The sequence below is a fragment of the Scophthalmus maximus genome, chromosome 2 (genome assembly GCF_022379125.1).
Source record: "Scophthalmus maximus strain ysfricsl-2021 chromosome 2, ASM2237912v1, whole genome shotgun sequence".
NCBI classification, from domain to species: domain Eukaryota; kingdom Metazoa; phylum Chordata; class Actinopteri; order Pleuronectiformes; family Scophthalmidae; genus Scophthalmus; species Scophthalmus maximus.
Window position 1 is genome coordinate 6923457 of NC_061516.1, and position 16544 is coordinate 6940000.

General features: G+C 49.1%; 1 protein-coding gene across 5 annotated transcripts in view; it reads left to right on the forward strand.

Moving 5' to 3' along the window:
- Positions 1 to 14614, forward strand: part of robo3 (roundabout, axon guidance receptor, homolog 3 (Drosophila)) — a 134426-nt gene extending 119812 nt beyond the window's left edge. For 3 of the 5 annotated variants that reach the window (XM_035626705.2, XM_035626707.2, XM_035626708.2), the window contains 18 exons: positions 278 to 359; positions 1219 to 1387; positions 3208 to 3374; positions 3496 to 3617; positions 3719 to 3935; positions 4355 to 4479; positions 4831 to 5014; positions 5990 to 6238; positions 6485 to 6524; positions 6716 to 6855; positions 6959 to 7243; positions 7419 to 7566; positions 8103 to 8321; positions 9009 to 9208; positions 9470 to 9577; positions 10228 to 10395; positions 11150 to 11292; positions 13720 to 14614. In XM_035626705.2, the coding sequence (XP_035482598.2) occupies positions 278 to 359; positions 1219 to 1387; positions 3208 to 3374; positions 3496 to 3617; positions 3719 to 3935; positions 4355 to 4479; positions 4831 to 5014; positions 5990 to 6238; positions 6485 to 6524; positions 6716 to 6855; positions 6959 to 7243; positions 7419 to 7566; positions 8103 to 8321; positions 9009 to 9208; positions 9470 to 9577; positions 10228 to 10395; positions 11150 to 11292; positions 13720 to 13731 (2778 nt within the window). In that variant the 3' untranslated portion in view covers positions 13732 to 14614. The remainder of the gene's footprint in view (positions 1 to 277; positions 360 to 1218; positions 1388 to 3207; positions 3375 to 3495; positions 3618 to 3718; positions 3936 to 4354; positions 4480 to 4830; positions 5015 to 5989; positions 6239 to 6484; positions 6525 to 6715; positions 6856 to 6958; positions 7244 to 7418; positions 7567 to 8102; positions 8322 to 9008; positions 9209 to 9469; positions 9578 to 10227; positions 10396 to 11149; positions 11293 to 13719) is intronic. The other 2 variants (XM_035626706.2, XM_035626710.2) reach the window with 1 other exon arrangement.
- Positions 14615 to 16544: the final 1930 nt, after the last annotated feature.

Here is a 16544-nt window from a genome sequence, read left to right on the forward strand (position 1 = left end):
CGGGAGCTACAACCTGCAGTGAAATGATACCGAAAAAAGCCAAAGCTCATTTGATATGAAAAACGATCGGTTCCGTGTGAACTGCATCCCCCTGTTCCGCAGCTTTTATCCACGCCCCTCCTCCTCTGCTCAGTATTCTGAGTACAAACACTCTGCTTTCAGAGATATGACATTTAGTCTCAGTCAGTGGTAATGGGTGCATTAACACAGTGTCAGCCTCACACGCACACACACACACACACCGAACTAAACTAATGATTCATTTCACTGTTGCCAGGAAACGGACTCTGGGGTTTACACATGCCTGGCTTCCAGCTCAAGCGGAGAGACAAGTTGGAGTGGAGTGCTCACAGTCAAAGGTAAATTGCGTCTTTGTGATTTGAAATACTTGCCCGTGACAGCTCTGCGGAGTGGCAGTGCACAGAGAGATATACGTGATGTAATCGTGAGGTAGGTGTGAACCTCGCGTGAGCCCTGTGATGGACCAGTGACCTGTCCCGGGTGAACACCGACCCTCGCCCTCAAGGGATCAGCGGTTTAGATCACGGATGGATGGCATTATTACCACCCGTCGTTTAGCTGTGACGGCAGATGAGGCGACTTCTGAATGTGTGGTTTTCACCTTAAAAAGTCAGGAGTAAGGAGATGCGTGTTCCCTATCGGCCCATTAAACAAGTAGGTGGGTGTAATTAGAGCACTTAGCCCCCTGCTGGTCCCCGGGCCGTTACAGCTCCGACTGTAAACACCAGTGTCATTTACATGTAAAGGTTCGGAGGTGGCACGTCGCCGTGAGGTACCGCGAGGGGCCGCGTCGTCTGCCGCTGCTCCACCATCAGCCATCAGCACGCGAGATATTTCCGGCAGAGATTTTACATTAGCCGCATTAGACGAAGGAGTTATGACTTAACGAGCTGCTCTGCTGACACCAGAGTTTGTTATTGGGCTGTTAGCGTCGTGATGGTGAGTTAAAGATCTAATGGTGAGAAGCAACATTGCGAAGGCGTTCCGGGAGGAGGGGGGGGGGGGGGTTCTCAGCCCCCCGGCGACGGTGATGCAAATGTTCAGTCAACATTAGTGGGATTGCACGGAGTATATTATGAAGTGTTATCGCTCAAGGCAAACGCTGCAGTGTAATCACATTTCCCCCCCTCCTCCTCCTCCTCCTCCTCCTCCTCTTCCTCCTCTTCCTCCTCCTCCTCCTCTTCCCCCTCCCCCCAGAGAGTGCAGACCCGTCGGTGGCTCAGGCCACAGAGCCCTTCCAGCTGCCGGGTCCGCCGCACAAACCCATCGTCACGGACGTGTCCAAGAACAGCGTCTCTCTGACCTGGCAGCCCAACGCCCACGAGGGAGGAGCCGCGGTCACCTCCTACATCATCGAGGCCTTCAGGTGAGCGTCCCAGGTCTGCGCTACAAGAACCTCGTATCTCCGGGGTCGTCAAGGAGAAGTGGGACCTCGTGGTCAGGGATCTTTCACCTGTGTGCTTCCCCTTTCAAATGCTTTTTGTCTCGAATGTCTGTTCTTCGTTGAGCTGTCAAGACTGTGTTCTTGTCATGTTCAAGCCAAACTTTAGACAGTTTTGCTGCAACAGTGTTGTCAGGAAAGTGTTTGAAGCCCCGACTAATGAAATCCGCTCACACTCCGCAGCTCTTCAAAGTCGGCAGAGCCAACTCATTAAATATGATTAGACCTAGAGAGAGAGAGAGAGAGAGAGAGAGAGAGAGAGAGAAACTACAGGGGAACATTTACAAAGACATCTACAAAAGGTTGTACTCATCGGTTTGGTCAGGTAAGAAGTGACGAATGGATGACAGCAACAGGTCACAACCATACAGACGGGTGGCCTGGTGCACAGATTACAGCCCGTCGTCTTCCCTGGCCTCTGGGGCGAATCTGGACACCCATGAACCTGAACGCACCTCAGCGGAAACCTTCAGGTGCTGTCGGTTTGCGAGGAAGTTCACCTTGGATCGATTAGGTTAGATTTAGCAGCGCAGTATGGGAGGCTGCACGGACGGGAGTGGGCCTCCGGATGGAGATAGGCAGCCTTACGGGCAAATGTGTCCTTCCAATTTGATAAGGAGGCGGAACACCGGCGGAGCTTAATCCGATCCAGACGTCCGCCGTGGCCCGCGGCAGCAGCTGAGCGTTTCCAGGTAACGCAGACGGAATCTATGGCTGAAGCTGCCGCAGGGACCGCTGCGGTGCTCGCAGTAACGCTTCCCTGCCCGAGGTGAAGGTTTGTTTGTGGGAACACAGGGAAGAGAGAGGGTTGGGGCTTGTGTGTGTATATATACATTATGCAACATGTAATTAATTTTATTTAATACATAGGCAGACTCATCATTCTCCTTCATTTTCTCTCTTTCGGCGCCACAGCCTTGTGCGTGGGTGTCTCCTTCCTCAGTTACCTTGAATCTCGTGAGGGTGCAGGGCAGACTACACACACACACACACACACACACACACACACAAACACACACACTTGATGAGTATTCATGATTTCCTTCCCTCTCTGGTTCAATTGTGCAGTTCAACACTGAAGCTGGTTCACCTCGATCCCCCACAGAGCCCCCAGGTGAAATCTGAAAAGTGTTGAACAAATGGTTGGGGGGGGCGGGGGGCGTCGCTGCCGCTGCTCCGCCAAAGGGCGAGACGGGAGGAAAAATGTGTGAGGGGGCTCGAGGGATGATGCATCAGGGCGGGCGTCGCAAAGAGCTGAGCCCCCTCGCACAAGCCTCACGGCGTGATTTGAACGAAATCTCCTGCTGAGCACAAACGTCTGTGGGCCAAGCAGCTTTTTGCTCACATCTGCTATTGTTTCCCAGATTAGAAATATTAGAGGAAGCCAGAAATAGATCCGGCCTTGAGATCTCCCTGTGCGCTGGTTAATAATTGTGTAGCTGCACATGAAATCAGCTTCGCGAAGCACTCCGGGTGCCGACACACACAGCCCAACCAAGTACATGTACTCCAGAACTGTACTTGAGGTACAGGACGTCTTTCCCTTTCCTGGCTCTTTACACTACGCTGCCTTTCTGTCTTAACATATGGAGAGCTTCTGAAATGTGATGCCGTGTAGTACATATCATATCACATGTACTACCCAACTAACTAACAACAATATTATACAATTAGAGCTCGAAGGATTAGTTCATTTATAGGTTTATCGGAAAGTTGACTGTTTCTTTTTCTCTTCTTGTTCGCAGCCAATCGGCAGGCAGCACGTGGCAGACAGTGGCCGACATGGTCAAGATGGAAACGCACACAATCACCGGCCTCCTCCCCAACACCATCTACCTGTTCATAGTGCGCGCCGTCAACGCCTACGGCCTGAGTGACCCGAGCCCCATCTCCGAGCCCGTCAGGACACAAGGTCAGTCGGTCAGAAAGCATGGCGCCGCTCAGATCTGTCGCCGCAGTGTGTCCTTCTGAGAAGCAATGACTAAGTGTGTGTGTGTGTGTGTGTGTGTGTGTGTGTGCGTGCTTCCCGTCAGATGTGAGTCCTACCGGTCAGGGAGTGGACCACCGGCAGGTGCAGAGGGAGCTCGGAGAGGTGGCCGTCCAGCTTCAGGAGCCTGTCACGCTAACCACTACTTCCGTCCGAGTGTCCTGGACCGTGAGTGGCTCCAAACCTCTGCTGTCGAGAGGGTTCAGATAGTGTGAAGGAGAAGTCTACCTCTCTTACTCCCTCTGCCCTTCTTTTACCCGTTTCTGAAGGTTGACCGTCAGTCGCAGTTCGTCCAGGGCTACCGCCTCTTCTACCGACCGAGCAGCGGCTCCTGGCTCCTGCAGGACATCAACTCCCCCTCCGAGCGCGGCACCGTCCTCAGCAGCCTGCTGAAAGGCACCGAGTACGAGATAAAGATCCGCCCCTATTTCGACGAATTCCAGGGCAAGGACAGCCGAACGTTACTGGTCCGGACCCCGGAGGAAGGTAAGACCTCTGACCAAGTCTGAAACATACGTCTGCATCTGATAATGGTTAAAAAAAAACTGAATTCAATAAAATATGCTAGGTTGTCATTGACATTATGGGGCTTTGAAATTGTCTTTTCAGTAGCCCGAATGGCTCCATCCTCTCCCGGAGGTCCTCAGCTGGTTTATGTTGGATCATCCAAACTCTGGAGTAAAAACAAGACATTCTAGCAAAAAAAACATTATTACCTTTATACGTATCTAATAAATACGTCATTTCCCTCCACGCTACAGCTCACTTTCATGTTTCATGACTTTTTCGGCACTTTTATTGTCTCGAGCGACACCGCTGTTGCAGTTTTCCCCACTTGATATTTGACAGTTTGCCTCCTCGTCGTTACCATGTGTGTATGTTTGACGAAATGAGGCCTCTCACAGTCCCCAGCGCGCCGCCCAGAGCTGTCACGGTGGCAACGGTGAAGCTAAGCAACAGCTCCAGCGTCAGCGTCTCCTGGGAGCCTCCGCCCAGCGAGATGCAGAACGGCATCATCCAGGAGTACAAGGTAAACACACCTCGGGGGGGAGGGGGCGTCGGGGAAGCTGGAATCTCCCACACCAAAAGACAGATAGTTTAAAGATGCTCGGACACATGTAACGCACAAAACATCCTCCTAACTTGATGTATAAAATGTTAAAAGTAATGAGATTTCCCTAAATACATACTTATTGCAAGAAAAGTACAGTACAGTTAAAAGTGCGAACATCTGACTTTTATTGATCATCGTGAACAGATCATATTATTGTCTATGGTGAACTACTTCATCAGGGAATGGAAAATGGAAAATGGATAGACGAGTATCTGAAAGTGTCACATCCGAGATTGGAAGCAGCTCCGACTGTGTGTTTCCAAACAGGTCTGGTGCGTGGGCAGCGGCGGAGACAACCAGACGCACTACTACATCAACAAGACGGTGGACGGACACACGCTGTCCACCGTGCTGAGAGGCCTGATGCCCGGGGTGCTCTACCAGGTGGAGGTGGCGGCGGTGACCAGCGTCGGCGTCGGCACGCACAGCCAGCCCGTGTCCGTCCTCTTCAGTGAGTCCACGATAAGACGCAGACGTTCTAGAGACCAACGAGTCTCTATGTCGCCTTTTGACCCACCACTTTAGTCCCGATTGATATGTGTTTTCAATGAGTCAATGGACCACAATGTTTATGGTCCAGAAGATGAACCCTACTGACTTGTGTTGCCCTTCTTTTTTCTTTTGTGTCACAGTGAGGTTAACATTTTTAATTTGGAGTAAAAGGCTGCTAATTATTGGGTGCATTGCTTTGACATTCATGTTTCCCAGAGAATGAATCTTAGTGACATCAGTTCATGGGTCTTAAGATACAAATACAAGTTCTAAAGGTCCGTTCTCCAAATTTCCATGGTGTCATGGGTCCAGGAAGGTTGGATCAATGAAGTCATATTTTGGTTATGAATTCTGTGTATTTCTCCAGTTTTGTGGTTCTCACCACCTTTCTCTCAAAGTGGGCATGTTTGGTGATGTAGGTCGAGTCCATCCGTCCCAGTGAAAGTCATGCACACAGCGCTGGTGCTGCTCTCAGTGCACAGCTAAGGAGTGGTTTTTACCTTTTCACCGTTAACACCGTTCATTTTTTAAACTGACCTTTGACCTCTGACAACAAGCTCGCTAAATGGAGATGTAACAGAAACAAGCGGGCAGTCCAGTTCAGGTTACATTGACATTTTGTCGTGGGCCGAATTAAACTGTCCAGATTCAGACTCGGATGAGGGACTCACATGATCCCTTCCGTTCTTAACCAGATCCATCAGCAGGTCAAACTTTAAATTTGTCCTGTATTTTGGTTCATGAACAAAATTACATTCCCACCAATCAGCTGTACTGTTTACTTCAATTCATGCTACTACAATGGTGAACAGGGTAAACATGTATGTGATTATGAACTTGTCGCAATGCCATTCAGCTCAAAGCATTGCTTGTGTTCTTCCTCTGTTCTTCCTTTTCATCTTGTTTTGCCCTCGCCCGTTTCCTCTCCCCCCAGAGCTGCCAGCTGAACAGCCCTCCACGCCCGGTGGGGGGAGCGGCAGTGGCACCGGCGACAGCGGCGAGGGGAGCAGCGTAAGTCTGGCCGAGCAGATTACCGACGTGGTCAAGCAGCCGGCGTTCATCGCGGGCATCGGCGGGGCCTGCTGGGTCATCCTCATGGGCTTCAGTGTCTGGATCTACTGCAGGCGCAAGAAGAGGAAGGAGCTGAGCCACTACGCCGCCTCCTTCGCCTACACACCAGCAGGTCAGGGAGAGTGAGACACCTGAGGCTGTCTGAGCCCGTTGTCTGGGCTGATCCTTTGCACTTTTGACAGACGCCATGAATAGGACCGAAAGAGGAATTCACTTTATATCATATTTACAGGGTTTTTTTTAGAAAACCCTGCCCTGTATTTTTGAATTATAAAATGAAAAATATTCACAATGTAATCCTCTTTGCATGACTCAGTTCACTTCTTCATCACTTGCTCTTTCTCTTTGTCCTCTGCAGTCGGTTTCCCTCACGGAGAGGCATCAGGACTCAACGGAAGGTAATTAAACATTATCCCACATTTAAATCCTGTGCCCTCTTTTTAAAATGGACTCCCATCACTGGAGCAGCTTGATAACTGGCTACACATGCAGCTTCTTCTCCGCTGCTCCCTGTGTTCCCATCTGGACAAGTCACTGGTGTTGTACTCGTCCCGCCATGTTCTAAATGAATGCCTGAATGTCTGTGTAGGCCTGGCGTGCTGGGAGGCAACATTGGCAACTACCCGTGGCTGGCAGACTCTTGGCCCACCACCAACCTGGTCCACAGTGGAAAAGAGGCCGTCAACTGCTGCACGGCCAATCACGACACAGCGGAGAGATACTACAACGGTAGGATGCTGCTTAGCCTGCGAAATACAGTGCAATTGAGGCAGTCGGTGTGATGAAAGGGAAATAAGAAAAGCTGCTGAATACACCCTCCACCCCTGTGTAGAGGCCGGTATCTCCAACTACCTGAATCAGACGGAGAAGTACAGCATGGGGGGCTCCACCGAGGGTCCCATCTACAGCACCATAGACGCCACCAGCGAGGACCTGCACAACTTCGCCTACGCCCAGCACACCTCCACCACGCCCTACGCCTCCACCTCCGTCATGCCCTTCACCAACCAGACGCAGGCGCCGGCGGCCCCCGGCGCCGAGCAGCCGGACGGCGGACACTGGATAACCCAGCCGGGGCCCTCTGGAGCTCAGTACGCCCAGCCGGACCGCTGCAGTGGTGAGGACGCGCCGCTCTGTGTTCAGTGCACACATGGTCCAGTTGTCGCCACAGAACCAGTGGGTGTGTTTGAATCTGTGCACTGTCCCAGTGACCCAAGCCAAATCCTGCTCATGATGAATCAGCTCCAGTGTGAAAAGATTGTCTTCGTCAAGTGGATCATTGTGTTCCTCAGGCAAGCCCAGGCAGAAGGCGATGGGCAAGGCGGTCAAGACCCCGTCCCTGACCTGGATGGAGTCGCTACCCCCGCCGCCCCCCGTCGGAGAGCTGGAGCAGTGTGAGCACGACGACCAGCTCCCGGCGCACGAGGACATGGACCTCGGGTGAGTCCGTCTCCCACGTCTCTCTCCAAACAGACATCTCTGTAATTAGCGTGTCATCACGGAGACGTACTGTCACATTGAGTGTCTTCTGGTCTTCATGCCGCTGCCTCTGACAACTCCATTATCTCGACCTTGGTCAGCTGTTGAAACACACTTAGTTGTGTTCCTCTTTGCCGGGCGCTAACTGCAACCTCAGGGCGAAACTATTATTATATATTATTTCTAACAAAACTGCTTTTAACCTGTAGCCCTTTGAGATCTTTTGATGAAAAGGGCACTATAAATAAAATGTATTTATTTGATTTATTTATTAAGTATCACATTGGTAGCAGCGATCCCACCCAAGTGGAAGCTTAGCCTCCTGCTGTTTTTGCCAACGGCAAGGCTCTCTAGCTTGAGTCGAGCCTCGAGAGAACAGCATTAATCTTTGAGTAGCCTCGAAGCTATCTGCATTCGAGGGCACCGGTTTAAAGAACCCCGCGGAGAGGAACAAGCGACGTCACCGGGGCTGTGTCCCTCTTCTCTGTCGGCTGCAGCTCGGATGAGGAGTGGTGCCCGCCCCTCCCCGAGAGGACCTACCTGATGGAGGGCTGCGAGAACGGACCCTTGCCCCCGCAGAGGAACAACGCCTCCTCTCCGGCCACCTCCTACAGTCACCAGTCGACCGCCACGCTCACCCCGTCGCCCCACGAGGAGCCCCGGGCCCACCACGACCTGCCCCGCCTCAACCAGCTCGACGGCCAGCAGCTGTCGCGGTACGTGAATGGGCGTGGCACCAATGGTTGTGCAGTGTGTGAGTCCACCGCATGAAGACGCTTGTACATTTCAGTAAATATATCATTATGACACCAACATTGCATCTGCATCAGAGGGACGGTGCAATGGATGAATAAAGTCATTATTATTAAGTTCATCTTTTTAACGTAAAGGTCATAATCAGTCTTCACATTAAATCCAATCCCTGTTTTTATATTTTAGCAGTGTCTAATAAAGTGCAGCACAACTTCTGGTTTTACCTTTGACCCTAAAGAACGACCGTGCACTAACACAATCATCCTCTCACAAGTGAACAGTGGCCTGTCACAGTTCAACGCTCCCTCGCTCCGTCCGAACACGCTCCGGGGTTTGGCTGCGACAGGCAGATGTTATTCTGTAGCAGCAAATTCTCACATTCACAACAACAACCTCGTCTGGAAAATCCTTCCATCTTTAAATCATGTTTTTTTTTTTTTAACTGAAACACATGTACCGTTGTTATAAAACGGTGAATCCCTTGGCCAGATGTTAAAACAGTCGATTGAGTGACGTGAAAAATATTACAAATCATACGAGGAGGCTGCGGATAAAGTTTTACACAAGCTACACTCGTCCCTGTTCAAGTCGGCCAAGATTTCACTTCTCATTTGCTCTCTCCGCTAACACGTTGCCCTTATTTCCCATAGCAGAAGGTTACCCTGCGGTCCAGTGCCAGTTCCCCAGGCGCCGAGCCCGCCGCTCACCCAGTCCAACCCCAACCTCTCTGTCCAACAGCATCACGGCTCATCGGAGGTTGGCACGCTGCAGTGCCAAAGTCCTGCCCATCGCTGCCTCCACAGCCAGGGGCCGGCTCTGAGTGAAGACCCCGGCAGCGCGACCACACCCGGTAAAGTGACTGGCGGCACACACACACACACACACACACACACACACACACACACACACACACACACACACACACACACACGAGCCTGCACGCCACACACAGACTCAGCACGCAAGGTCATGTGAGCGGAGCAAACATCTCTGCATTCAGCCTTTAACTGTGCTGAATTACAGCTTGTTTATTTGAATAATCCACATGCAGCGAATGCATCAAATGCCTGCCGTCTGTACGAACACGCTTTTCCTCCTCTTCCTCCCACAGTGCACAGTCGCTCATCCCCAGCAGACGCCTGCACTCCTCCCGGTCAGAAGTCCAGAGTGAAAAAAAAGGTGTCGAAGTCTTCGGCGTACAGACGAGACATACAAGGAGGTGAGTGGGTGTGGAAGCGGTTCACCTCGGGGACATTTTTCATATTTTCGCTTTTCATTATTTACATTTTTCTCAAATTCAGAAAAGCGTTATCAAACCCACGGGGAACAGTTCCTAAATAGGATATTACTTTTTGCGTGACCATGACAGTGACAATGCTGGAGGACGGTCGTGTATCAACAGCTCTCGGGAGCTAAATACGCAGCTGTACTGCAAAAGAGAAAAAAATCAGTTATTTTCTTTTTTAATGTTTATTGTTCGCTTGTCAGGGAGGGAAGAAAAATGCACCATGCTTATCTAAGTCATACGCACGGCAAGGAAAAGATAATAACCTGAAGTCCCACTGCTTTGTTAATCCAGTAACCCTGAAACACATTAAACAGCACATGGCTGCATGTGAATCACATGTTCAGAACTTTTATTTCTATAGTCAGAAAAAAAAAATTGTTTTAATTTGAATGTGCTAAATGCATTAAACTGTTCTAGAGTCTAGTTGCTGGAATTCTCTCAACCATACGCAGGAAAACAGACAGGTTTTTTTTTCTCTATTCTGTAACTGAAATCTAATATGAGTTTTAGATTAGCATCCCTTGTTTTTTCTGAACGTCTTCGTGGCTCATTGTCCCTAACCGTCGCTATCGTCCGCTCAGACCTGCCCCCACCTCCGGAGCCGCCCCCAGAGGAGGACAGGTTGAAGGCTCCCCAGGGCTGCACGGAGGCCAACAGTGTGGGGAACGGCGCCCTGTCCTCCCTGGAGAGGAGTGAGTGCAGCGGTGGCGGCCACCAGCGGAAAGGCTCAACGCAGAGACACGCTGACAGTAAGACACGGCTCTGGCCCATATTTCACTCCTCATTCGGTTGATTTTTCTACAACATCTATGGTCGGAGGTCAGGAGGATCTCACGTCGAGGCAGAGGCTGCGTGTTCCTTCTGGAACATTTCACTCTTTGTAGAAAAGGAGAAATGGAAAATATAGTTACGCATACCGTCGTAACCATGGTCAACTGTGGCCTTTAACATTTCTGCTGTGCCCCGCTCTGACACTGCACTGCAGTATTTCCTCCTCCAGTGTTCCACAGGAGGAGAACGTGGGACTGGTTGTTGGCAAGAACAAAGAAAAGCATGATCTGAATTGGTCTGAATTGTAGCCACATGTTTTCATCCATGACCTCTCTTGACTCCATCTTTGGGCAAATGTGAATTTGAATTGAATGTCATTTTATTTTTTCACTTACTGTCAACACCAGACCTGGGGAGGATTTATTTTATCACCTTGCATCTATATTTAATACATACCAGCATTGAGTTACTGATATTTGTCTAATATGTATGATGATAAGGTTACTAATTCATCATACTGAGAAGTTCAGTATTAGAATCTTGAAAAACATGTCCCCAACAGATAGAGAAATGCGGGGGCAGGCTGTGGGAACCAGTCAGGACCTGTTCACCGTTCACCTGTATAAAGACAGTGATGGTGACCAGAAGTGGAAACTCTAATTTCTCCCACAGACATGTGTGCCTCGTTCGTTTGCCCAACGAGACACGGCTAACCCCCTCCTCTGTCCCCAGACGAGGAGCTGCTGCTGTACGGCAGTAAGGCCTGTTACCTGTCCAGGAGTCAGATGTCCAGTAACTGCTCGACCACAGGAAGCTCCTCCTCCAGAGGCTCCACGGGCTCCCGGGGGCTCAACTCGGCCCGCAAACACAATGAGGTAGAGCGCGGCAACGCGAACGATTAGATCGCCCCGGTGCAGTTCTATGCAAGGCAGCGTGTTCCTTGTTCAGTTCCCGGTGTTTTTTTAATAATTGATGCTTTCAGATATTCATGAGCATGAGGACAAAGACTGCTCCTGGCTCATGTGGTTTGGTTTTATCCACATATCATTTACCTGCGCTCCATAAAACACATAATCTTACACACTCTATGTAGGCACATAAAAAGAGCTACTACATTCCCCCTCACACTTACACACACCGACCGACGAGCTCTCGGGCTAATACACACAGATCTACCATTACCATCTCCTCAGACTGTCAGAGTGCACTTCTGAGGCCCCCCCCTCACTGTGGGAACGTTCCTTTAAACGCGCCCCCTGCAGACTCCAGGCTTTTATGGCGGAACAAGCTGTGCCAGCTGAATGAGGAGCTCTGTGTGCTTCTCATGCTGGTGAGGCAACACTTACAGACGGCGTCTGACATGTCCCTCAACATTACGACAGCGAGACAGAGGAGGGCACGGGAAGTTGTTTAAAGTCAGAATCATGACCACTGTAAACCTGCAAAGAGCGAATAACTTGCTTGCTGGGATCATTTGAGATATAAAATGCAGAGGGTCAATGGATTATAAAGATAAATGTTTTTACATTTAATAACCAGGCCACGATTCAATGTACAAACTAAAAGTAAACTGGAAAAAGGTCATTTGATATTGAAACAAATACGTGGTACTGCCATTACAAATATAGTCTTAATTTCAACATTTCCATTTTTGAATTTCAATTTTTCCAATTTTCAATTTGCATTTCACAGGATATGTGATATTATTTCGAAATCCGATTTGTTTACCTTGTTTTTCTTTGCCACTGGAAATGGAAATGCTCAAAATGGCAGTTGGTGCAGTCTGCACCATTTTTTTATGCTTTTGGTTTTACAGAGCCTCGGCTGAACCGAAAACCCATATTTGTTTTCGACGTGCACACACAGAACCGACAGCTATCGAACCGCGAGAAAATATTTGCTGATTTTTACAAAACATACTGCCCCTTTAAGAAAGAGTAATAGTACCCTCAAAATAAATAGGATAAAAAGATGTACTTTGTTACTATTTTTCCTCTGACGTCTCAGATTTAAATGCCCTGTGTAGCAGGAGTGTAGTGTAAACCAAGAGAAGGGATTTTGAAAGGAAACGCCGACGTACAGTACACAGACGTGGATTTATGGGACTTGGGCCGTGCAGCCGCTCCGATGCTTTTTCTTCTCGTGTTGTCGAGTTTGAAGCTGTAACCTGAGGCATCATAAAGCTTCCTGTGTCCAGAGGGAGAGAGAGACGGGACGACCCTGTCAAGGGTCACACCCCGCGACCCCAACACACATCTGACATGGGAGCAACTGCTCTCTTCACTTGCTCTCACACAGAGGGCCCTTGTATCTCGTGCACACACACACACACCCCCTGTGGGGCAGTAAGGAACACCTCAGCCCCCCTGACTGCCCCCAACTGACCCTCACTGGCCTTTTCACGCCTTGTCGAGGACATGAAAGCACAAAGTCCCTGGCAATAAAGTTTGTGGTGTTTCCTCAGGAAGCCTGGATTAGGCCCCCACCTCCACCTCCTGCCCCCCGACCCCCTTCCTGCCGGCTATCTTTGCCCTTTGACCCCGGTGGTCGGTCTACTGATGTGCATTGTCTCCGCTCTGAGGCAGGGGACACAATAAACATCTGTACAGGGACACTGCCTGCGCAGTTACTTGCATAGGTCATGCATGACACACGACCTGACCTGTGTTGTATAGCAACATGTGCTCCGTGACCCATTAGATCATTTTTAAAGGCTTGACAAGCAGTTTAGATTCTGGAGAACACGTTACTCGTGTTAGCCTTCTTCAGATCATGTCCTCTCCCTTACATAAAACATGTTTTTCACAGTTTATTGCAATCATCAAAAATGGACGTAGTCACCGAGTCCGGGAAATGAAGCCAAAGCGGAAGTGTCTGTCGCCTGTATTCTCTGTACTGACCAGCAGAGGGCGACTCCACTGGTTGTTTGTGTAGAAGTTCTACGAGAAAGTGACTCTACTTCTCACTCGATTCATAACGTCAGTAAACATTCTCCTGAGGAGTTTACGGTTCTGTCTCTAGTTTCAAGTCTTCTTCAACACATGATGTTCATTCAGTAAGTCGTGGTCTCATGAAGAGTCAGATAGACGACAAAGTACATCTTGATTGACAGCGGATGAGCTCCGAGTTTGACCCACCTCCTGCTCCTATGTCTGGTTCCAAAAAAAGACAAGATGGCGCCGGTCAAAATACATAACTCGCTGCTTCAAAGCGGCAGGGTGATTTTAAATTTGTATTTACTGTAAGTGTTATTTACAAATTCCTTGATGTTCAAATATGTTCTTCTCCTTCCCTTTTTCCAGGAAATGAGATAAGGACACAGATGACTCTTGTCAGTGTACCATCGATGCCTCCGTCATCCGCCATCTTTCCACTGTGGACAGAAAATAAGCTGAACTAGAGGAAACGTTTCAGGAAACCAGACTGCTGTGAGAGAAAGAACATGGACTCCACATCTCGTTTGTTTGCTATTACCATGATTATTTATGAGCTGTCGAGTTATTTCCTCTCCAATGATTTGTAAATACCGCTGTCTGTACCGTTCTTTTGTGGGATACAGGGAAAGAGACGTATATTGTATTTATGAGGATGACAAAAAACAAAACAAACTCACAAATGTAAACAAAAAAGCCTGTTATTATAAAAGAAAAGAAAAAAAAAGCTCACGTCTTCTTGAATGTGCCAACTTTTTCTTTTTGTCAAAATGTATAGTTTTTTGGAAAGCATTAACTACTGTTGCACTCTCTTGTTGTGAAAACAACAGAAAATACGAAGCACAAAGTGTGTGGGCCGGTCGGAGAGGGGTGGCCGGGCGAGCGGGCCCTCACCCCCCCCCCGGGAGGACGCGTCTGTCCGAGCGCTCCCCGGCCGGGACCCCTGCACCCACGTCGTCCGCTAAGAATGTCATACTTTTTCTATGTTCCCTTGGGTTGCTCTGCAGCAGCAGCAGCAGCAGCAGCAGCAGCAGCAGCAAACCGCCCCGGCGGGCCAGCAGACAGACAGGCTTTATGAAAGTTCGATTGTAACCCCTCCCGCTCCTCTCGGCCCCCCTCTCCCAATCCCCCACCCTTTGTTCATCCGAGGGACTGTTTGCTGCCGTGGTGACAAGAAACATGAATATATACTCCTTCCAAAACAAACAAAAAAAAAAATGTATGTGAGCTGACTTCTTTTGTACTCTTGTTGTTTTGTAAATGTACAATAAAAAAACATTTGCTGATCTCTGAGTCTTTGCCCGTTTCTGTGGAGCAGCTTCCAGGAAGGACGTCACAGTATGATGAACTTTTTAATCTCTGGGTCAGATTACTCCATGTCCCGTGGATCTGTTCCTGACCCAGAGTCAGGGGCCGACCTGGGATTTTTATTTAGCTTCATATTTGGACTGATTCTTCCTCACGACACTATGAACACTAGTGTAATAATAATAATTGAGAGCATCACCGGGGGGCTGCACGGTGGTGTAGTATTTAGCACTTTCGCTTCACAGGAAGAAGGTTCTGGGTTCAGATCCCGGTTCAAACCAACCAGGGTCTCTCTGTGTGGACTTTGCATGTTCTCTCCGGGTTCTCCGGCTTCCTCCCACAGTCCAAAGACATGCAGAATGGGGTCAGGTTCATTGGAGACTCTAAATTGACCGTAGGTGTGAATGTGAGAGTGAATGGTTGTTTGTCTCTGTATGTGGCCCTGTGATAGGCTGGCGACCTGTCCAGGGTGAACCCCGCCTCTCGCCCAATGTCAGCTGGAATTGGCTCCATTCCCCCTCGACCTTTAAATTGATAAAGCGGTAGACGATGGATGGATGGATGGAGCATCACCGGGGCGATGCATATGCTGTTTCTTTCGTATTGTTATGATGCCAATTCATAATGATTTCATCAGGGTGTCATTTATACCATATGATGACAAATGATGGTTCATCTCAACAAGCTTTTGTCGATCGTGTCTCCGCTCTTTTTGTCAAGATGTTATAATCCTACATGACATCATTTTCTGACCTCATCATGATGTCCTGATGACATCATTCGATTTTTTTGGATCTGTGCAAGCTTTGGCTCATGTCTACGCAGAGATACATGAAAAATCTATCTTTGAACTTTGCATGATGTGACGTTCTAATGAAATCACATCATGTGATGGGGAACCATTTTAGATTTACATTGTCTCTCTATAAGAGAGATATGTTGGAAAATGTGTTTTTCGAGAGATATTTCTGTTTACCTTGACCTTTGACCTTTGATCGGCGCCAAGATAAATCATCTGTAGACGATTTAATTTTTTACCTTTACCCTCCCAAGTGATATTCCCACCAAGTTTGGTGAAAATCCGTCCATGCGTTGTTGAGTTAACCAGACACACACACACACGCACAGACGATCACAGCCATGCAGGGTAATAAAGATAATAACTAAATTAACAATTCATGCAAATCATAAGTTGTTGAACATCCACAACTATTCATTATTTAAGAACCCACAGGCAGAGTGAGAGAACGAGAGGTGGAGGGAGGCACAAGGAGTCGTGTGTGGAGAACAGAGCAAAATGGCCGTATGGAAAATCAGGGTGACAATATTGGGCCGTAAATAGATTGTAAACACGGAGGAGGAGGAGGAGGAGTACGGAACCGGGTGACGTCAGGCAACTTGGAGGCGCTGCCAAACAGACCTGGAGAGGGAACAGGACGGCGCTGCAGGCAAAGCCCGGCACACTCACACAGACAGGAGAGAGAGAGAGAGAGAGGGAGGCCGACAAGGCAACCATAGACACAAGAGGGAGACGAGTCGGGGACATCGTTCACACAAAGTCTTGTTCACATGAAGCTCTGTGTTTGAAGTTGTCTCCCTGGAAACAGAGCCGTGCAGGGACGGCGACACAAAGAGGGCTCGTTGTGCTAAAACAGAACTGAATCCAATTTTGAGTTTGACCTTCAACTGAACTTCAGGATTACGTTTCTTACAGCAGAATCACATTCAGGAGGATTTTGGTCCGAGCCCCGTTTGCACGATTACAGCGACCCAACAGCGTTTCATACTCCTGACTGACTGACTGACTGTGACTGACTGTGACTGACTGACTGACTGACTGACTGACTGTGACTGACTGACTGACTGACTGACTGACTGTGACTGAC